This window comes from Gopherus flavomarginatus, chromosome 6 (assembly GCF_025201925.1).
Source record: "Gopherus flavomarginatus isolate rGopFla2 chromosome 6, rGopFla2.mat.asm, whole genome shotgun sequence".
Lineage (NCBI taxonomy): Eukaryota > Metazoa > Chordata > Testudines > Testudinidae > Gopherus > Gopherus flavomarginatus.
This window is the reverse complement of record NC_066622.1, coordinates 29526379-29550065: the sequence shown is the minus strand read 5'-3', so window position 1 is coordinate 29550065 and position 23687 is coordinate 29526379. Positions and strand designations below refer to the sequence as shown.

General features: G+C 44.4%; 1 protein-coding gene across 13 annotated transcripts in view; it reads right to left on the bottom strand.

Annotated features, from left to right (window-relative positions):
• The window catches only part of WNK2 (WNK lysine deficient protein kinase 2), a 192673-nt gene extending 185906 nt beyond the window's left edge, over positions 1–6767 (bottom strand). For 9 of the 13 annotated variants that reach the window (XM_050959170.1, XM_050959171.1, XM_050959169.1 and 6 more), the window contains exon 1: positions 5230–6054. In XM_050959170.1, the coding sequence (XP_050815127.1) occupies positions 5230–5901 (672 nt within the window). In that variant the 5' untranslated portion in view covers positions 5902–6054. Of the gene's footprint in view, positions 1–5229; positions 6055–6262; positions 6337–6690 lie in introns of those variants that run through there. The other 4 variants (XM_050959174.1, XM_050959172.1, XM_050959165.1 and 1 more) reach the window with 3 other exon arrangements.
• Positions 6768–23687: the final 16920 nt, after the last annotated feature.

Sequence of the window (23687 nt, the reverse complement as noted above, 5' to 3'; positions counted from 1 at the left end):
TTAAAGAAAATCAACATTGCTGGTTCTCAAAATATTGCAAATTGTGCTTACAGTTCTTTAATTCAGACTAACACCCTAAAAGGAAAGTCATGGCAACATGAATCACCTGAGCTGTGTTTCTAATCAAGTCAATTATTTCAGTAAGGCGTGTATCAACCTTTAGAATATATCCAATGCAGTCCAAAACACATTGGTGGGCATTTGACTGGTCCAAAAAACAAAAACAAAAAAAAACAACTGGCGAAATATTTTAGAGCACTAGTTTATTAGAACGCTGACATAAAAAGAATAAGACTTAATGCTCACAAATAGGCTTAGCCTTTGATAGAGCCTAATGCCTAATTACACAAAGCAGTGTACTTATCTGAACGATTTCAGCTCAGAAAATGCAATAACACAATTAAACGAAAAAGAATTACTTTTTAGCATTTAAATGTAAGTTATTCCCGACTGAACAGCTACAGAAAAAAAATGAAATTAAAACATGCAGCAACTATCAAAGAAGGAAGTCATTTTTAAATGCACTTATGATAATTAGGCCAACTCTTCAAGCGGCTTAATGGCTGTGAATCTCTTCTCTGCGTTGGGAGTGCAGGTTTAATGATTGAACCCTCTTCTCCCATTCCCTTCTGAATTAATTTCTGTATATCTGTCTAGTCAGTTTAGATTGTAAACTCTTTGGGGCTGGTACATTCTTTTATCTTGTTTAACATGTGTTGTAAACAGCCATGTGCTTTGTATACTAGGCCAAACATACATACAATGTTTGTTCTAGAAAATTCCAGCCAATCAAGATGTTCAACTTGCAATTAATTTACCTTTTCCCCCCCACAAGTGGCATTAGCATGTAGTAAAGTGAGTGATCACAACATTTAAGTAGGCTTGCTACAGATGACACCATGATGCAACCAAAATGGTAGGTTTTGACACCTACAGTAGGGCATTATTGCTGGAATATTTGGTAGTCAACTGACATCTGACCAGCTTGCCAAGCCTGTTAGTGGACTTTTTGATATAGGTACAGGAGATGTTCAAAATGTAATTAAGAAATGAGAGTCAAAATGTAAGATTTTGGTCTTGGACAACCATTTTAAGTGGGAGGGGAGTGCTTTAATAATGTTCACTGTGATAAGGAGCCACTTCTCTGATCCTTTCATCTTTGAAAGAAGGACTAGCAAAAGATGTCCTCTTTCCCTACTCATTTTGCAACAGTGGCACAACTAACAAAAAAAGCTCTCAATAGAAATCTCAGTGACCAGAATCAATAGGAACTGAAGAGCACTGGTGAGGACTACTCAGTGATTTAGTTCTGTACATGGCCTCCCCCAGAATTTTTCTACAGTCCCAAAAAGGGGCTTATATTTTCAAGCTCGTCGGCATGCATCTATCCAAAAAAAATGTTTAACCTGCATATTGGGAAACTGTAACATTCCTTGCTCATGAACTGAGATTATAGTTAGAAGGCACAGCATTTTGAAATATGGCTATTCTGAATTCTCAGTATACAACTGCAATGTGCCACCATTTAACTAGAGGAGGGCAAAAAAAAACAAAAAAAAACCTGAACCCTTTCAAACTTCAGCAAGCACACAAATACCATCGCCAATACTTAAGTTGCAGGCTAGATTCAACAAAGTAAAGAAGTTATTTTCTAGTTAAGATTTGGCTAAAATCTTAATATCTTGCTCAGGCAAACTGAAACCCTAGTTTCAGTTCAACTTTTAACCTGAACCTATCCAGGATTCCAATTCTACATCTTGAGCCCATCTCTTCAATCATAGTTACACTACAAAATAAATATATAAATTATCTAGAGTTAAAGTTTAGTTGAAATCAACTTCTTGAAAAACATTTCCAGTGGTGTAGTACAGAGAGATCTCAAAAGTGTCACGCTAAGCTTTCATCTAGATTAACAAACAAACCATGACTATACTGCAAAAAAACTGAGCAAGGACAAAGCAGTGATGGCTGCTTGGAAACTCAATCTATGAGAAGACAAACTGAAATATATTAGGGGTACATGCTTGTGGGTCAGACTTAGAAAAAAATCAAGTTAAACATTAAGAGTATCATTTACTGCATCACTTTGCCAAAGCAGAACTTTTCTCTTTCCCACTTTATCTTCATTGAAAGCTAATCAAGTTACATATAGCAGAGGTGTTCCATTGGCTCTCATTCTCTAAGCTTCATGTATAATTGTGATATGATCATACCTTTAAAAACCTCCCGGTATTTATGATTTTGACTGTATGTATTGTAACCAAGATTGAAGGAGCACGACTGATCAGCATGGAAATGTAGGTATCTCACTGGAAAAAAAGAGACAAGTACAAGCGTGCACTTCCCCTAAAAGAAATCTACAGATGTAACACTCAAATTCAGCAGTGTAAAAATTGCTTTCTATGGTATGAAAATATCAAGATAGACATTTTGTGTTTTCAACTGTAGGGTAATGATGGTTTTGTACAAGTCCTTTGCCACTTGCAACTGACCATGTTTCGATAGAGAAGTAAAAACAGAACCAAGTATAATTGACAAGGTACATGTAGAAATGTTCAAAATGTTATAAGTAAGCATGATTACTTAGAAATGTCAGCCTTAGACAATTTTATAATCCTGAGTTACATGCAGTTTAATACATAACTCCATCAATGTATAACGCTAGCTATTTGCTTCTCTTGCAAATAAAGGCAGAGAACATAGGCCTGACACTAAAAAAATATATCTAACAAAACCCTGCAGTCACCACTCAGTTACACTTCATTAGTCCAAAACAAGTTTCAAAAGTAACTTGAAAAGCTGACACACCATCTCCTGGAAGCTGACCCTTCTCCAACATTACCATCAAATCTATACAACTAATTGACACTGATTTGTTAGAAGTGGTAGCTAGAAATACAGGAAAAGTTATAAGAATTCATCAGGGTATTTGTCTTGTCCAAAAATTAGACCTCTCAATTATAGAAAGAAGTCTGTGGAGAAGGGTGAAACAATGTTTAGTGGCTCCATCAGATCTGAAACGAGCAGTACCTCTGGTTTATAATGGAAGGCAAAGTAATGATTACAAATCGTTCTTCCATAAAAGACATTTTGAGCTACAAGGGTAATCTGGTTTTTAACCCTCTTTACACCTTCTCCACAATGGAATACATTCAAGATCTCCTATCCAAATAAAATGAGGGGTAAAAACAGACTAGTGAGACTTCACAGTGTAGCTTACTGTACCCAATTGTAAAGATTCATGGAGGATTTAGACTACCAGAAGATTACAATTTGTAAAGTATCTATTTTCGGACATAATGATCTTTCTAAGCAGCTATAGATAGTCAATCTATTAGATTTAAATATTACTCTAATAAAGCAGAGTTAAAGCAAAGCTGACAGTAAAATGAATTCCAAACTGCTGTGACTGTTCTGTTATGACAGAATTTGCACAACATGGGCCACAATAAGATTGTGGGATGATGTTGGCCTTTCATTATATCCAAACATTCACTTAAAGAGAATATCTAGAAAATATTTTTAAATGAACCTTTAGCTATTAGAATAAAAAACTTACACACGCTAATATTTTGCGCCCTCCAACCTAACCCAAACTGGAATGACAAAGCCGGCTTGGGATGATGCTCTCTCTTTTCCTCCCAGAAGCATACAGCTTGACAAAAATTCTCCAATTGTCAATTATGCAGCTTCTCCTCTGTTTCTTGTACAGTCTCCCACATGCTACTGGGGCCTCTTCTATCTTGCCTTTTTTCCTACTTCTCTTGCTGCAATATACCACTATGCTGGTAATCCAGCAATACAAGTAAAGCAAGTTGCTTTTATTTCACTGGCTCTTAACAGGAGAAATTCAGATGAAAAATTGAGATATGTTCCCTACACTTTTAATTAAACAATACAGGGTTGCAATGGATTACAAGATACCATACAATAAAATCAACCAAAGTGGCAAGGCTGCATGTCCACTTGTCTGCCTATCACAGACGACAAAGTAGAGTTTACACTGATTTTCAGAATCAGGGCTTCCATTCTGTCCTTTACTAATTGTACTTAGACATTATTATAGCAGGAGGATTGATCCTGTATTCAGTGGGAGTTTTAGGTGCACAAGGAAGGCAGGATTAGTGCCACGGCTCAATTTGAGGTACAGATGTCAGTGCCCTAACAAAATCTATACAACACAACCTAGTTTAAGAGGTAGTCTAGAAAGAAGATCTTACTAAAAGAAAAAAAAGCCTAAGGATCGAAAAAGTCACAACAGCTTAGGTCTCATGTCAATATATGTTAATAACCTAGGTGGAGTCAGGAAACAGATACCAAAACCTCATAAAAAAAACAAGGTACATCATGTTGCAATTTCTATAACCCACCTTGTCTGTGGTGCATATAAGTTTGTATGAAAAATATAAAGAATTACAGGAATAGCTAAAAGCATGTAGTGTCCATGCCCAGAAACTGAAGAGTCTCAGTACATTAATACAACTAATCAAAGGACTATGTCACCCTACAGGGAGGGCTCAAAGGCTTTAAAAAAAGAGAGATACTAGAGGGAGGAAAAAAACTTTAGTTGCATTTATTCTAAAAGACATCTGAATCCACAATTTTTTGATTTTGCTGACAGACTAATTCAGATATGGCCAAAAATATATAAACCATGTTTGATTAGAAAGTGCTTCCCAAGTTTCAATTCAGAATGAGTTTGTGACAGCTTAATAACCCTTTCAAAATAGGAGGAGGTTTCAGTGGGAAGAGACCCTAAACCTCCAGCCCCCTGTGTTTAGATTTGTAAAGGAAGTAAATCTATTTTCTGCAATTATATTTTAAGATCTTTTATGTATTTTTTAAGCTACAGCTAGACTCTGGCTAAATTAAGTTACAGATGTCTCAAGTGTCAGTTTGAATGACATATAACTACCCCCTGAAGCCTCTTCTGACAATCTTTGGGCAGTCAAGGGAAGAACTCCTGATCTTCTCATCAGTCTCACCCTTAGCACATTACATTGCCAGAAATTTCAGTGATCAAGCCCAGTGCTCAGGGGATTAAGGCAGGAGCCTACATAAGGTGGCAGACTCTGAGCCAATGAAAACCTCATGCTATAGTCAGATGCAGGAGGATCAGCAATGGGGACTCTAAACGCTGCATTTGCAGGTCTGTAGATGGCATAGGCTGTGTCCTTAGTTGCCAGGACAGCTCAGAGCAGGGAGGTGGCCAGGACTAGCCCAGCTTACCTGAAGTTCACACCAAGCGACCTCCACCCAGGTCTCCGTGTCCAGCCCCTTGAAGACGGTTTTGAAGGATCCCCTGCCCAGCTCGATGTCAAACTTCAGGAACCGGCCATCGGGGGAGGTGGAGACGGCTTTCATGTCGGCCTCCTCCTCGGGCTCCTCCTTCTTGGACTTGCTCTGGTCTTTGTCCGACGGCTCTTTCCTCTCCGCATCCCTGCCCAGCTCCTTCTGCTCCTCCGCCGCGGCCGGCACCCCGGGGGCGGCCCCCTTGGGCTCGCCCGCGGGCTCGGCAGCAGGGGGCTCAAGGTCGGCCTCCCCGTGCCGCTCCTTGGCCCTCTCCGCAATGATCCTCCGGGTTTTGGAGAGCAGGACGATCCTGCGCGGCTCGGCCTCGGAGAGCTCGAGAGGCGGCTCCTCCTGGTCCGAGTCCACCACGCTCCTCCGCAGGAACCGCAGGTGACCGACTCTGGGCTCCCTGGCGCCGGGCCCGCGGGGAGGGGAGCCAGGGGCCGGGCCCCTCTCGGGCACCGCAGCGGTCTCCATGCCGGCCCCGCTCCGCCTGCCGAGCCCACCGACGGCCGCGCTCCCGTCCGCTGGCGGGGGCCGGGCAGCAGCTGGAGACGCGCCGCCTCCCCCCCGCGGAGGTGCCGAGCTGGCAGCGCACCCAGTTTCCATTAGCGCCGAGGTTCCGGCTCCTGCCGCCGCCGTCGCTGTCCTCGGAGCGGAGAAGTCACCATGGTCCGTCCGCGTGCGGGACCCCGGCCCGGTCACCTGCGGGGCAGAGCGCAGCGCACTGACGCACCCGCGGCCACCAGCGCCGGCTCTGGGGAAACCTGCTCACCCCACGCGCGCACCCTCCTTCTCCCGCTACCCCCTTCCACCCCCAGCCGGCTGGCCCCTTTCCCCAGCCACGCGGCCCCTCCTCCTCCTCGCCTAGGTCTCCACGGGCACTGCACCCCCACGCAGCTCCCCTCGCGCGCCCCCACCCCCCTCCGCGGACTTGGCCCCTTTCCCTCCCCCGCCCGCGGTGGCTCACTCATCAGCGATGCTGCAGGCAGAGAGCGCCTCGCCGCAAAGCCATATTGGGACTCCACAGAGCTAGAGGGTGATGGGCTGGAGCAGAGGCCAATACCGCCGAACCAACCCACGAGAGTCTCGCCAGCCCTGCCCACAGAGGCCGCGACTGCCGCAGCAGCCGGGGCGCGGGGGTTCGTGCCATTAATCCTGCGCCTTGGCTGGGGAGGGGGCATGCAGGGCACAAGCACCGCATCTGCAGCGGCGGGAAAGGGGGGGGGGCATTAACCAGGAGGCGGCGGCGGCTGCTGCCTGCAAGCTGTGTCCGCACGTTCCCGGCGTGCTGAATGCGCCAGCCGAGTGCAGGTGCCCCAGCTGCACAATGGAGCTGCTGCCTCACCTGCGGGGCGGGCCCCCCAACCCCCTGTCGCTGCACAGCCGGCTACTCACCTGCCAACGGGGGGCCGCCCCTCCTCGCAGCCATGGAAAAGGACCGGGCGCGCCCGGCCGTAGGGCTCCGGCTCCAGTAGCCTAGCACCGCCGCCAGTAGCCTCTTCGCAGCCTGGGCGCTGCAGCCCTCGTCTCCCTGCAGCCGCTGCCTCGAGCCTCCACCTGCCAGGCGCAGCCTGGGGCCGGCTCCCCCGATCCCCACTAACAATCCCGGGGAGGGGGGGGAGTACAGAGCTGCCTCAGCAGCCTACGCCCCCTCCAGTCCTGAGCGGCTGCAGCAGCAAACACTTCCCCTCTGCAGGCGGCCGCCACCAGCCCAGCCGCCCGACGTTTTTGTCAATGGGCCTCGCTCTCAGCTGAGCAGCCCGAGCCCCGGGCCCCTCCACCAGCCAATGAGGAGGGGCGGGGGCGTGGGTCGCCGGCTAGACCCGCCTCGGGGAACAATGGGCGGGCGGGGGCGCGTGGAGCTGCCCGGCCTTAGCCGGCTTCACCCCGGGCTCCTGGGGCGGCTGCGAGCAGCACGTGTCCAGCCGCCCGGGGAGAATCGACGCCCAGGGAAGCTGCGGCCGTGCCGGGTGCCCTTATCCTGAGCGTGGGGGGAGCGGACGTCGGGCGTTCAGGGGCAGGGAGGATCAGTTTGGGGGTGTGGCGGGTAGGGGGTATAAATGAATAAGTCGGAGGTAAGGGATGGAGGATTAACTTCGGGGGTGCAGGAGCAGGTGGGGTGCCCAAGGGGGCGGGGGAGCAGAAAGAAGCAGGCTCGAAGGAGCAGATGGAGAAGCCGATCAAAGCATATTCAAGGAAGCATCCTACTCCTAGAGGTAGTTGGGACTTGCTGCAGCGTGTGCACAGCATGATGCTCCCAACCACCCACTGGCCGCCTCTAGGGACAATGAATTTTTTCTCTCCTGGCTGAGCCTGTTAGATGTAAGTCTCAAACCACTTGCAGCTTCCCCCGCTCCTAAAAAACGCAACCAACCACCAGAGAATCAGCTCGTGAACTGCTACGCCCCGTATAAAATAATCAGCATAATGGAAATAAAAGAGGCTGTAGTGCAAGGGAGGGTAGAAGAACAGATGAGCACTTTTATTACATTACACTGCAGTGTGTGTGGATGAGGGTAGAATTACAAACACCTGCAGCCTAGAGTGGTGGCTTCCCCCTCTTGCTGGAAGAATAGCGATTATTTTTATTTAGATGAGGCCCCCAGTCACTAGACTAGGACTCCACAGTGGCAGGCCTGTATAAACACAAAGAAAGGGGCCCTATATCCAGAGCCAGCCTTTGGGTATGGGATGGCAAATCATGGCAACTGTTCCAAGCCCCATACGTCAGCATGTGTTGTGCAGGGGGCGCTAGGCCAGCTCAGGGGGAGTGGGGATAGAGGCGTCTAGGGGGCCAGGCCACCAAGGGGATGGGGTTAGGGGGCCAGGCTGGCCCAGGTGGCTAGCAGAGGACCTGAGGCTGGCAGCAAAGGTCAGGCCCGCACTCAGCGACAGGAAGCATGTCTTGTATTTCTTTTGGGGGCTCGGGCTCAGCCTCCAGCAGTAACCCAGCCCGCCTACCGCCACACCAGCCACCTACTGTCGCCAGAACACGCCAGCGCCAGGCTCACCCCATCCATTGCCCTTCCGCCCCAGATGCCTCCCCTTTCTGGGACCCCCTAGCACAGGGGACCCCCTTGCCCTTAGGAGAGGTGCCACACTGTGACTCTGCATTGTCTCTCACCACCCAGCACTAGTGTCCCCTCCCCACACCAGATTTCACCTGTATAAAAAATGTTAGGGGGGGGGGCTATACAGGCTGATTCGTCCCAGGCCTGCATGCTGGTGTATAATTGAGACACAGAAGAGAGACCATAACACCCCTCCAGGTCTATTTACCATTATTTGAGCTACATCAAGTCTAAAAAAGAATTAGGAATAAATGAGAATTCATGGAAGGGATAGATAATGGGATAGAGAGCCTTTCTGCTCAAAGCTGCTAGTTTGAATTCCCCACGTCAAAAATGACTGAAATCTCTGCATGCTGTTGGCAAGTCAGAAGCAACTGTAAACTAAGTTAGTGTTCTCAGTCCTCATGAATAATGTCCACATCACATAACTAGGTCACTACTTGGTCAGTGACAGTGGTAGTGGCAGGAGAGATACAAAGCCCTGAACAAGAGCTGAAGTCTAAACTCCTCTCCCCTCTGGCAGAGGACCCTTTAAGTCAGGTTTGAGACACAAGCACAGCCAATAGCAAAGCTTGCATGAGCAGTAGCTGTGGTGGTGCTGTTCTGTAAGCAAATAAAAGGGTTTCAGGCTCCAGCATTGTCAAGCTTTCAGATCACACTAACACACAAAGCAATTAAGTTAAAAAAAAAAAACTAAGAAGAAAGAAGGTTCAGCAATAAGTCTCCTGTGGGTGTTATTTCAGAATATGAAGAACCTGGTTACCTAGGAAATCACAGATAATTAAAAGACAGACAAAGATTATAAGAAATGTAATATTTTATATGAAAACAGATGGATTTAAAACTGCTACAACTGGAAGTTTGCAAATGTATATAATAAAAGGAAAAAAATACTGGTAATTCTGTATGTCACAATCTCTTCTCTGTGGACAGCAGATTACAGAACAGACAGTATTATAATGCTACCACTAGAGAAGCAAAGAGTGTGAAAAGATCTGAAACCCTATTGCTGGTATTAGAAGATTGACCAAGAACAATCTCTCCAGATAGAGAAATATAGAAAGAAACAGCCTACAAGAAAATAAAATAAGTAGCAGCACACACAGGATGGTAGGATGTAGGGTAGAAGAGTAAGTGAGACAAACACCGATAAGTAAATTTTCTCTTGTTGTTCATACTTATTTCTTTCCTCCTACAACAGTGGATTAAAAGGACAGACAGTTTATTAGCAAAGAGTAATCCTGGGAGGCAAAGCTGCCAAATTCTGCTGCTGACAAGAACCTGCAGCCAAAGAAGTCACCCTGAGAAGCAGAGAGGCCCAGTTGATAGTGACATAAAAAAGAGTGAAGAGGTGATCATGGTCACTGCTTTACACACCTTGGAAATTAGTGCCTTAGCATGCAGTCTATAAAGGGGCAGCTTCTCTAGCCAAATAGGATCTGACAGGCTACCAGACTGATCAAACCCTGTGAGAATGCAGTCTCAGACCCAGTTAGCAACAGCAACTTGTTCTTGTAACCCTCAAAGCAAGGAAACAGTTGCCTTAATTTTTGGAAGTTCTGAGAACAGGGATGATAAACCTGAACTTGAGAACCTGCTTACATGCACCAAATGCAGCCTCTTGGCATTGTGTGATGGGGAAAATACCAGATTTGGATAGAGAAAGGGAGTGCTAAGACTAAATTGTTCAGGCAAAATTGACTATCCACTTGGGAACAAGTTCTGGAGAAAGCCAAAACAACAAAAATGCCCTTCTGTAAAGAGAGAAGACAAAGGGAGAGAGATTATGAGAATTTGATTTACTCACTCATTTGGCTTAGGTCACTGCAATAAGTAGGGCCATCTTAAAGGAAAGAAGTCTACCAGAAAGTCTCAAATTAGGGATACATCAGAAACTGGGAGAGGGGGATCAAGTCCTTCTGAGGGATTGCTCAATGAATCACTCGCCTTTGAGACTCTTCTTGAACAGGGACAAAGAAATGCAAAGCATACTAGGGTGACCAAGATAAGACAGTAATACTCCTGGTGCCACACCAGACCATGAAGATCTTCCAGATCTGAGAGTAAATGTAAGATGTAGAAGGACTTTCCATTGCTCCCCAGACAGTCTGGAACTTCAGTGGAGAATCCTCATTAAAGGAACTGCTCTGTTCAATTTGCAGGAGCGAAGTGGATAGGAAGGTGGTTGCAGAACACATGGGTGGCTTTTGGGAGATACTACAACTTATTTTTCCCCCACTATAAAAGAAGCAGCCTGTCCCAAGGAAGCTGTATTCAACCCCCACTGAAGGAGAGCATAGTTGAAGGAGCTCTGTAGAGCCAAACAATGAACATGATCATATACTGAATATCTGCAAACTCTACAATGAGTGAGATCTCATATTGCCAACTTACCTATGCAGAGCTTGCCTTGTAAGACGGAGCTTAGAAGAGTACCACCACCTTTCTTTCTGCCAAATCTGCTCCTTGATTAAGTTATCCTATAATTGATAGCTTTAAAGTTTGTATTTAGTTATTTATCTGCCTTCATTTCAAGTTGAAAGACTTTGTGGTCCTATCATAACCTTAGTCCCAGATTTGGACCTTAGCGTCCAAAATATGGGGGTTAGCATGAAAACCTCCAAGCTTGGTTACCAGCTTGGACCTGGTACTTGCTGCCACCACCCAAAAAATTAGAGTGTTTTGGGGCACTCTGGTCCCCTTGAAAAACCTTCCCTGGGGACCCCAAGACCCAAATCCCTTGAGTCTCACAACAAAGGGAAATAATCCTTTTTCCCTTCCCCCCTCCAGGTGCTCCTGGAGAGATACACAGACACAAGCTCTGTGAATCCAAACAGAGTGACTCCCCCTCTCCGTTCCCAGTCCTGGAAACAAAAGCACTTTCCTCTTCACCCAGAGGGAATGCAAAATCAGGCTAACAAATCCAACACACACAGATCTCCCCTGATTTCTTCCTCCCACCAATTCCCTGGTGAGTACAGACTCAATTTCCCTGAAGTAAAGAAAAACTCCAACAGGTCTTAAAAGAAAGAAAAATACATAAAAAAAAATACTTATATAAAAAGAAAGAAAAATACATACAAATGGTCTCTCTGTATTAAGGTGACGAAATACAGGGTCAATTGCTTAAAAGAATATTGAATAAACAGCCTTATTCAAAAAGAATACAAATCAAAGCACTCCAGCACTTATATTCATGCAAATACCAAAGAAAAGAAACCATATAACTTACTATCTGATCTCTTTGTCCTTACACTTAGAAACAGAAGATTAGAAAGCAGAACTACTTCTCCAAAGCTCAGAGAAAGCAGGCAGACAGACAAAGACTCAGACACAAACTTCCCTCCACCCAGAGTTGAAAAAATCCGGTTTCCTGATTGGTCCTCTGGTCAGGTGCTTCAGGTGAAAGAGACATTAACCCTTAGCTATCTGTTTATGACAGGTCCCGATCCTGCAATTGAACCCAAATGGGTTACCAGACTGACTTCAATAGGGCTAAATGTGGACATAAGCATCTGCCTGTTTGGTTCCATCTGCAGGAGCAGGGCCTGTAATCCTAGCAGAGTCCAGAAATAAATTTCACTTACACAGGCACTGTGGTATATGCACTGTTGTTATAGCTGTGTCAATCCCAGGATATTACAGAGACCAAATGGGTGAGATAATATCTTTTATTGGACCAATTTCTATCTAATAAGCTCAAAACCTTGTTTCTCTTCCCAACAGAAGTTGGTCCACCTCACCTCACCGCCTTGTCTCTCTCATCACTTTGGTACAGGATAAAATGGCTTGAAAGAATACCTCCCATTTCAACCCCCATGCAACTATGATAATTTATTATCATGGAAAATTATGTGAAAGAGCCATTTTTAAAGTTCCAGGTTAAAAAAAAATCCATCTGTTTAAAAAAGTTCCTCTTTTCCTTTTCCAGTCTATTATAACCATGCACAGCTATGATAAATAATACAATTGAACTCAATGGCAAAATTCACATGTGGGCAAGTATTTGACCCCTCTTTATGTTACTTGAGACTCTCAGAATAGGTTCATATTGTTTTGAGCAGGGAAATAGCCTCTTCTATTTTAGACCATGAATTATACTTTATCACCAAGCCCACCTGCCCTAAAGAAATGAGGTTCATTGTGGAACAAAAATGACAGGTTTGTCTAGGAATATAATAGCACTAGCCATCATTCTTCATTTCCAGTGATAGGTGTAGAAAATGAGGCATAATTTCTACTATATCTCTACCCCAATATAACATGGTCCTCGGGAGCCAAAAAATCTCAGTGCCTTATAGGTGAGACCACGTTATATTGAGTTTGGTCCAGTACGCCAAGCCGGACTGCACTGGATTCCCCGGCTGTGATTTAAAGGGCCCGGTGCTCCATCTGCTGTGGGGAGTCCTGGGCCCTTTAAATCCCCACTGGGGCTCTGGCAGCCAGGCTCGGGTGGGGATTTAAAGGGCCCGGTGCTCCAGCCACTGCCAGAAGCCCCGAGCCCTTTAAGTCACAGCCCAAGCTCTGGTAGCGGGGCTTGGGTGGGGATTTAAAGGGGCTGGGGCTCCCCTCAGCAGCCAGAGCCCCAGACCTTTTAAATCACTGCCGGAGCTCTGGCAGCGGGGCTCGGTGATGAATTAAAGGGCCCGGGGCTCCACACGAATTCAGATATAACGCGGTAAAGCAACGGGGCTTGGGTGGTGCTTTAAAGAGCCTGGGGCTCCCCGCCGCTTTACCGTGTTATATTTGAATTCGTGTTATATCGGGTCGCGTTCTATTGGGGTAGAGGTGTATGTTTAATTAAAAACTAGCAATAGCTTATATTTTCTCCACACAATATTGCTTATGGTATTTAGTCTATTGATATTGTATTTTCTTAGGATTTACTAAGAGGAGATGAGACTGTATAAATTTGTTCCACAAAAACATTCCTTTACCACTATAAATATTCATATGAGTAAACTCCATTGTTTTAGGAAGAAAAAGGAACCAGGGGTGTGCTATACAGAGAGTATCTATTAGGGTACAGTGATGTAAACATGCCATTATGATCTATGGTCTTAACTTTCAGGCACTTCCGCAACAATATGTGGTTAACTAAACACAACACGCATTCACAGGCAAACAATGAAGTAAAAACATACCGTGGCACAAACTGAAAACAAAAACAAATGAAATGTAAGCACTACACTTTTTGAAGATCTAGACTCATAATTAAAGTTTCATCTTTAACTCTTCTGTTTGTGCTGAGGATACACACAGTAGCATCACTTCCTGAGACAGAGACCTCACACCCCAGAAACTCATTGAGATACTGAGCCAAGTTAAGCATTCAGAAACAAAGTGAAAATGGAGTTTCAGCATCCTCATGATGATTGAAGTACATGACCTTTGTCTTTTCAGAGCTGAATGCAGCTGTGGCATGGTAAAATCCCAGTTTATCACAGTCTGTCACATCATCTTATCTCCATAGAATGCTCTTCTGCCATGCAGTTTTACCACTGTGAATCTGAATTTGTGGAAGACAATTATGTAACATATCACCTAGATGAAAAAGTTCTATCACTGCAAGAAATGAGCGAGAAACTTGAATTATACAAGACAGTTAATGTGCACATCTCAACATTTATGTGCAGTATTTATATTTCTACAAACCACTGCTTCATATGATCATATGCGTGTCTCTAATGACTCCCTCTCATGTACGTCAGAAGAAAGTATCAAATGCCATAGTAATGCTTCTGGACAAGTGATGAATGCTTTATTTTTTTTCTCGCAATAATTTCAAGTATGAAAAGACTGGGAATTGATGCCAACGTGTTGCAGATACCGGTAACCAGGTCTGGATATTCTTTAAAATATGTAAAATCCATTTTTAGCATGTGGCAAACACACACTGTCATGTAAAGGTATCTCATTTACTTCCAGTATCATAAGCTCCATGGTAGGAAGGGACTAAAAATTATTTGGGAAACATTTAATTGAAAAATAAATTGCAACTGCTTCCGCTTTCTAAGAAGAAGCCTGATAAGTCCTTAACCCTGCCATGAGCTGAATGTGGGAGAGATACCTGCACCCACACACAACTGCTTGCAGAATGTTTTCCAGTTTGTTTCCCCTCTACCTCCATTTGACCATTGGGACAGAGAGCTGCACATAGAAACCCCTCTTTCTTTAGGAATGTGCTGAGAAGACATGGGTGCAGATGGCATACTGCATCAGGAATGAGTTTAGAGGATCATCACTACTGGCCATCGATTATCAATGAGACATTAACACACCACAAAGTACCTGCAAACTGCAGGAGACCAAGTTTCAGGGGTCAAGCCTCTTTAGATCAGTTAGAACTCAGCTGATGTTCATTTGTTTATTGATCGAGCACAAATAAAAAAATGTTAGGTAGGCATTAGAAACCAGAAATTAATGAGCGCTACAGAGCTCAGGAGTTAATGAGATCTGTAGAGCAATTAGTCTGCATTACACCACAAGCTGTAGAGCAGGGGTGGCCAACCTGTGGCTCCAGAGCCACATGCGGCTCTTCAGAAGTGAATATGCGGCTCCTTGTATAGGCACCGACTCCGGGGCTGGAACTACTGGCGCCAATTTTCCAGTGCGCCGGGGGGTGCTCACTGCTCAACTCCTTGCTCTGCCACAGGCCCTGCCTCCACTCCACCCCTTCCCCTGAGCCTGCCATGCCCTCGCTCTTCTCCTTCCCCCGGAGCCTCCTGCACATCACAAAACAGCTGATCAGGAGGTGTGAGGAGGGAGGGGGAGGCGCTGATCAGTGGGGCTGCCGGTGGATGGGAGGTGCTGGGAGTGGGGGCAGGGGAGCTGACGAGGGGCTGCTGACGTATTACTGTGGCTATTTGTCAATGTACATTGATAAATTCTGGCTCCTTCTCAGGCTTAGGCTGGCCACCCCTGCTATAGAGGGTACGCAGGATCAGAACAGTATACAAGGCTTGATCTTAGAAAAAGGCTCTGAGTTCAAGTTTCCTAGATGGAAACGTATCTAGCGTGGGAGCTGATTCACCTGTCTTTGAAGTGACTTGCTATTGATTTCAATAGCAGCAGGATCAGGATTTGATTGTCAAATAAATGAGGAGCTTGAGTCTAGCTGTTCATTATTTAATTATTTGGTTTGGGGTGGGGAGGAGAAAGCTTTACTTAGAGGAAAAACAGCATAACAAATCCCTCACAAAATTTGAGTAATATAGAGCAAAATCTATAATACAGGATTCAACAGGAGAAAAAAGTTCTTCCTTGCTAAAATTAATTCCAATCTGCAGGATGAAACATAATACTTTGGACTTCTATAACAACTCCCATCTGACAAATATTAAGATATTCATCTCAAAACATCACTTATTTGAAAGATGAGCACATACTGTTTATTTCTTTACTTTCCGAGGGAGGGATTATATTAATATTTGTGATCTGACACCTTCTTCCTCAGGCCTAGTTTCAAGTAAACTCTTGTTTTTGAATCTTTGATGTGTCTTTTCCTTAGTTCTCACGTTACGGTAACATGCCAGGCTTGTTTCTTTGTTCTCAGGTTACACGGAAAATCTATCATTTTACAAGTAGAATCCATACACCGGTTTGAAAAAGAACATTCATCGAAGCCTGAATCATTAAACTTCACCAAGTGGCAGAGTAGAGAATGTGTAACTTGGAGAAACAAGAAGCCAGTGCTTTAGAAGGACTTCATGGGTGGCTCTTTGTGCTCTTTGCGCTAGGCTAACACAATGAAGCATGTGTCCTCTCTTGGTTTATTACCAAATGATTTCCCCGCCCCCACCCATACCTCTTGAGCATGGAAGGATGAATAATGATGAGTGAGTAATGTCAGGAAACAGAGGACAAAGGCCCTGCAATAATATTTGAGTATGCAATATGGTAAGCCCTGATCTTTCAAAGATGAATAACTTTACTCGTGAGATTAGCCCCTTTTCCTATCATACTAACTATGGGGGCGATCTTACACACACACGTTCTTTCCAGCTTTAGTGTGCGCATTTAGGCCAAACAAGGCCATCTTATTATTTATTTGCATTGTGGTGGTGCTACAATGCAAATAAATAATAAGATGGCCTTGTTTGGCCTAAATGCACTCTCTAAAGCTGGAAACAACGTGTGTGAGTAAGTTCACCCCCACAGTTAGCATCATAGGCCCTAGTCATGGACCACGACCCCATTGTGCTAGGTATTGTACATACAGAACAAGAAGATGGTATCTGCCCCAAAGATCTTGCAGTCAAAGGCTATGTCTACACTAGGAGCTGGGGTGTGATTCCCCTGCTTGTATACACATACTTGGGCCAGTTCTCAGTGAGCTAGCCCGAGTATAAATAGCCGTGCAGCCTTGGTAGCACAGGGAGCGGCAATGGAGGAACGGCTGAGGCACGCCAAGAACAATCCTGCCTGAAACTGGTGGATATATACTCTGCACAGCTCACCCTTGCTTCCGCTGCCACTACCTGTGCTGCCATAGCTACAGTGATATTTGTACTTGCACTAGCTTGATGAGAGTAGGGGAATATCACCCAGCACATAGAGCACACATAGCCTAAGTAACTAGGAATCTAAACTGTATTCTGAATACAGGAAAAGTAGATCACATGCAAATAGATTACACATTTAGAGTGCTTTGCCCTGGACATTTTTTTTTCCTTACTGAACTTACAAACAACAGTATTTTTAGGCCCCATTATTTAAAGAGCTTCACAAATCCCAGTGAATACAAGTTTTTCCTTTACAATGAAGGCAATTTAAATGCAATTATTCCTCTTCAGTGTTTGTTTCATGCCAGCCAGAGACTAACACAAAACAAATGAAATTATTCATTCTAGTCTTACCAGCGAAAATGAGTAACGTGCCGAAAACAAACAAATGGTGAGAAGCAAAGTTAGAATTGTCAAACTTTCAGGGTTAGTAGTCTGAAGAAGTGGTTATACGTAAACAGACAAGACTTTAAAGATACTTAGCAGAAGGCCAAATATTTAGGTTTAATTTTAAATGATATTAGCAGAACTGTTTAAATGAAAAGTGAGAGAGAGAGAGAAAATCTGAATTTTGATGCAGATAGTTTATTTGGATTTCACATTCTCCTACAGTATTTGCTACTTAGACACTGCAGCATCTGACTAATCAAGAACCAGAAAGTATAAGTGACTCGTAATTATAAATAAAAGGAAAAGTGATTAATCTATTCCCATTGTCCAAGTGGAGTATAAAAAGTTTAATTTTACACATTTCAGATTCAATCATCTAAAAGAATATTTTAATGTTTTTTTGTTCTGTGTTTGTACAATGCATAACACAATAGGATCCTGGTTCACAGTGGGGCTCCTAAATAAATTAGTAATAATCATAATCATTCATTGCTTGTAAAGCACTTTGAAGCAGAAGAGTTTATAAATGCTTGCTATCATCAGTCTGGCAGCATCCCTTTACAAAACATGACATTCATGTTGATAGTTTCTCTCTTAAATACAAGGTCGACCTAATTTTTAGTGGGTGTATTTTCCAAATAAAAGGTAAGGAGTTTGTGAGACCTTGTATCAAGGTCACATTAAAAGCAGCTGTCAGAGCAGTTTTCAAAAGAGACCTAGACAGATAGTTTATAAACCACAATAAAATAATAATAATTAAATTAAAAGGAAGTGCCAGAACTTGGGCAGTGGAAATTAACTTCAGAGGCCCCCAGATCTAATTTTTGATCCATAGATTTTAGTTTTCAAAATAATCAAATGTAAAATGAAAGGACAGAAGTGAGTGATAAATAGATTCATCAATAGATTCTAGTTTACGTGGTGCCATTCAAAGAATAGTCATCACACAAGCATCCCCATAGCATCCTTCTCTTGAGCTGTTGCCATGTGACTGTTATTCGGTGGACAAGCTGCTTCCCAGTGGACCATGCTTATGATACACAGCAGTGAACACCTATCATCTCAACTGGCAAAAATTGCCAGTGTTAGCAGACACACCAAGGTTTGACTGTGCATAAATCCAAACTACTGTACCTTCTCAATACCTTTCCTTAGATCAGATTTGAAGCAAATTGGTAGGACAGCATAGAAATGTCTGGACTTCTGCCGCCATACTTGGTATAAATGGACTTCAGTGGCTCAGGCCTGTCAATCTAGAACTTACCACAAACACTAAATTTACTAAACAAAAGCCCCAAAGTCATGATTTATCTTTAAAAAGAATTACTTGCTCCAATAGCCAGGTCTGGACGGTCAATAAGATCGTGAATGTGCAATGACTGAGGGCTTGTCTACACTCTGCATTAGTCCGCTCTAGATGAGTGTAAATTCTAGTGTGCACTAGCATGTTGTGCTATAATAGGCCTGTGTGGACCCTGCTGGCACACACTAAAAGTTCCCTAGCGCACATTAACGTAGTACTGTTTGAAACAAGACTACATTAATGCACACTAGCAACCTTTTAGTGGGGGGAGGAGAATGGGGAGGGGGAGGATTGAGGGAGCTCCACCCCTATGTAAATTCACATGCATCTGGGGAATGGGGAGAGGCAAGAGCAGGAACCTGGAGCTGCTGGGACTGCTCCCTTGAGGCCTGGGATCAGACCCTGGAACAGGAGTGGGTTGCAGGGGCTGGAATGGACTTGGGAGCAGCTGGTCCCTGATGTGCAGGAGGTGCTGGGAGGGAGGGAGAGGGCAGAAAGAGGCAGGGAATAGGAGGGGCAGAGGTGAAGTGGGGGCAGGAAGAGGTAGGGTGGGACCTGGGGCCAAGCAGGGGGTCTTGAAGGTCCGTGGCAAAATTGGGTTACTAAAGTTTGAGAACCTCTGCTTTAAGTATTTGTGTTAGCCACTGTGCTTTTTCCCTATTTGACAGTCAAATATTACATTTTTACGAAATCTGTCATTAAAATGTGTAAGACAGCTGAAATTAAAAAAAAATCAAAAAAAGAATTAGGAGGTCACTGTGGCCCAGGGCACTCAGAGGATTCAGGGGGGCTGGGGCAAAGCAGGGAAGCTGCAGTGCTTGTTCTCACCCAGCAGCAGTCCGGGTCTTCAGCGGCATTTTGGCGGCAGGGGAGCCTTTCAGTTGCTCCACGTCTTCGGCAACACTGAAGGGCCCCCCGCTGCCAAAATGCCGCCGAAGACCCGGACTGCCGCCGGGCCAGGGCTCATGGGGCCCGGGGCAAATTGCCCCACGTGCGCCCGTCCCCACCCTCCTGCTGTGGCCATAATGTAAATGTTTTAGGAGTTACCTGTTCTGCTTAAATGGTCTTACTCAACATTTCCTGCACATTCTGTTCCCACCTGGTTGTTAGTCAGGCCCTCCAAAGATCTTACCAAGGTTGTCTGGCAAAAAACAGAGAAGTGAAGACCTGGGGACAGATTCTCAGCTGATGTAAATTGTCATCTCTGTCCACTTCATTGGAGCTTAGAATCTGCCCTCTAGTTTTTGGAATGTCTTAAGAAGCAAGGAGAACCCTCCCCTCCCACTCCCAGTTTAAAACTCTGAAGAGTTCTTTGTGTGGTTTTGCTTCACAGATCACTTTTAAGCTGGTGTAATCAGTCACCAGTGATCCTGTGCTAGTAGATGTTTAACACCCCAGAAAGAAATTTCTTGGAATGGTCTCTACCCTATTGCTGAGTAGAACTTTGAAATTTTGAAATGGAGACAACTTCTGGAACAAATCTATCCCAGGGTATAATATGGAACTAGAAGTAGTTAAATACTATTTATTACACATTGCATCATATTGAATCTTTTAATGAACATCACTATTTGTTAATAGTTTATCAGATGATTATTTGTTTTGAGTACGCCACCAGGACTATGCTGAACCATAGTACAAGAAAATTTTCGAAGTTGTGAGGATCTGTAGTTAGACCCAGAGATCTAGTCAATAAAGCTTCAAGTGCTTTAAAACATGAAAGCAAGGCTGACAGTAGCTTGAGACACACCTTGCTTTACAATTAAAAACAAAACAAAAATCAGTTCTTTATTAGGGATAACTAGGTGATGGCAACAAAACGGGAGATGCAATTCAATGTTGGTAAATGCAAAGTACTGCACATTGAAAAACAATCCCAATTATACATACAAAATGATGGCATCCAAGTTACCCATTATCACTCAGGAAAGATCTTGGAGTCACTGTGGATAGTTCTCTGACAACATCCGCTCAATGTGCATCAGCAATCAAAAGAGCAAACAGAAATGTTAGGAAGCATCAGGAAAGGGGTAGATAATAAGGCAGAAAAATATCATAATGCCACTATGTAAATCCATGGTAAGCCCACACTTTGAATACTGCATGCAGTTCTGGTCACCCTCATCTCAAAAAAGATATATTGAAATTGGAAAAGGTACAGAGAAGGGGAACAAAAATGATTACGGATATAGAACAGCTTCCATACAAGGAGAGATTAAAAAGACTAAGCCTGCTCATCTTGGAAAAGAGATGACTAAGAGGGGATATGATAGAGGTCTATAAAATTATGACTGGTGCAGAAAAAGTGAATAAGGAAGTGTTATTTTCTCCTTCTCACAGCACAAGAACCAGTGGTCACACAATGAAATTAAGGGGCAGCAGGTTTAAAACAAACAAAAGAAAGTACTTCACACAACACAGTCAACCTGTGGAACTCATTGCCAGGGGATGTTGTGAAGGCCAAAAGTTTAACAGGGTTCAAGAAAGATTTAGATAAGTTCATGGAGGATAGGTCTATTAGTGGCTATTAGCCAAGATGGTCAGGGATGAAATCCCATGCTCTGGGTGCCCCTAGCCTCTGTTTGCCAGAAGCTGGAAGTGAACGACAAGGATGGATCACTTGATCATTTGTCTGTTTTGTTCATTCCCTATGAAGCATCTGACATTGGTCACTGTCGTAAGACAGGATACTGGGCTAGATAGAACATTGGTCTGACCCAGTATGGCTCTTCCTATGTTCTTGCCAATATCATCAAAGATATTGTCATGGTATAATTCCCCACTCTGAACCTTAGCGTCCAAAAGATGGGGTACCAGCATGAATTCCTTTAAGCTCAATTACCAGCTTAGAACCTGTAGCGCTGCCACCTACCAGGAATTCCAGGGCCTGGTACACTCTGGTCCACCCAAAACCTTGCCCGGGGACCCCCAAGACCCAGACCCTCTGGATCTTAACACAAGGAAAGTAAACCCTTTCCCTCACCATTGCCTCTCCCAGGCTTCCCCTCCCTGGGTTACCCTGGAAGATCACTGTGATTCAAACTCCTTGAATCTTAAAACAGAGAGGAAAATTCACCTTTCCCCCTCCTTTTCTCTCCCCCTCCCAGACTCTCCCTGAGAGAGAAAGTAATCCTAACACAGAGAGAAAATAACCTCTCTCTCCCCCTTCCCTCCTTTTTCCCCACCAATTCCCTGGTGGATCCAGACCCAGTCCCCTGGGGTCTCACCAGAATAAAAAAACAATCAGGTTCTTAAACAAGAAAAGCTTTTAATTAAAGAAAGAAAAAACAGTAAAAATTATCTTTGTAAATTTAAAATGGAGTAGGTACAGGGTCTTTCAGCTATAGACACTGGGAATACTCTCCCAGCCTAAGTATACAAGTACAAATTAAAATCTTTTCAGCAAAATACCAATTTGAACTCCTTTCAGCCAAATACACATTTGAACTCCTCCCAGCCAAATACACATTTGCAAATAAAGAAAACATACATAAGCCTAACTCGTTTTATCTACCTAGTACTCACTATTCTGAACTTATAAGAGCCTCTATCGGGGAGATTGGAGAGAAACCTGGTTGCACGTCTGGTCCTTCTGAGCCCCCAGAGTGAACAACAACCAAAATCTAACAGCACACACAAAAACTTCCCTCCCTCAAGATTTGAAAGTATCCTGTCCCCTTATTGGTCCTCTGGTCGGGTGACAGCCAGGCCCACTGAACTTGTTAACCCTTTACAGGCAAAAGAGACATGAAGTATTCCTATTCTATTAACCCTTACTTATCTGTTTATGACAGATATACTATTATGTGCCGCATAGGAGGTTTTGAATTATGAATTTAGCATGGCATTTTTTCAGCAAATGGAAGTCAGATCCATTTTTAGCATGAGCAGGCTGTCTGTCCCAGATGGCCCTCTGTACAGGCTATTTAATGCTCCTCCGTCCTTATAACATAGTTCATGAATTCCACATTAGACAACAGCATCTTTAATTTTAAAATGTTCATAGATCCATAGAGTTTAAGGCCAGAAGAGATCATGTAGTCTGATCTCCTGTATAAAACAGGCCATTATGTTTCACTCTGTTACCCAGGAATTGAGCACAGTAATTTGTGAATAACAGAAAGGCGTCCAGTCCTGATCTGAAAACATCATGAAAAGAAGAATCCCTCCACTTCCTATGATAGTTTCTGTCAGTGGTTAATTAGCCTTACTGTTAACAAAAAATTGTCCCTTATTTCTAATTTGAATTTGTCTGGCTAACTTGTCTAATCTATTTGTGGGTCTTCCCACTGCAGAATGTTTATGTAAATGCATGGTGAAATACCAGGCCATCTCTCCCCAAGGGCTGACTTAATACTCCATGAAACCCTGTTCATCAGGACGTGTAACTTTTGAAGAATTGGGTAAAATCAGCTGGCAAAGGTTGGATATTTCAGAGCAAGGATGCATGCGTGAGTATTTCTACCTTCCACTTGCAGCTGATGGTATATCACATGGCAATCCCCAGATTGCCTTTCAGGAGCCCGCCCCTATTGGTTTGTTCTCCTTAACCCCTGGGGACAGGACAAGAAGTCTTAATTCCAGCAGGGGAGATTTAGGCTAGACATGAGAAAAAAATACTTCCTAAGTGTAAGGTAGTTAAGCACTAGAACACATTACCTAGAGATGTTTTTGAATCTCTGTCATTGGAGGTTTTAAAGAGCAGGTTAGACAAACATCTGTTGGGATGGTCTAGATCAGGGATCTCAAACTCAAATGACCATGAGGGCCACATGAGGACTAGTACATTGGCCAGGGGGCCGCATTATTGACATCTCCCTCCTCTGCCGCCCTTGGCCTCGCCCCCACTCCACCTCTTCCATGAGGCCCCGCCTCATCCCACCCCTTCCCTGCCCCCATTCCAACCCCTTCCCCAAAATCCTCACCCCAACTCCACCCCCTCCCTGCCCCCAGGGGTGCAGGATGGATGTGGGTTGTGGCAGGGGCTCAGGGCAGGGAGTTGGGGTGTGGGGTGCAGGAGGGGAGAGGGTTGTGCCAAGGGGTCAGGGCAGGGGATTGGGGTGCAGGAGGGGTGTTACAGGGGGCTCAGGGCAGTGGGTTGGGGTGTGGAGTGCAGGAGGCGTG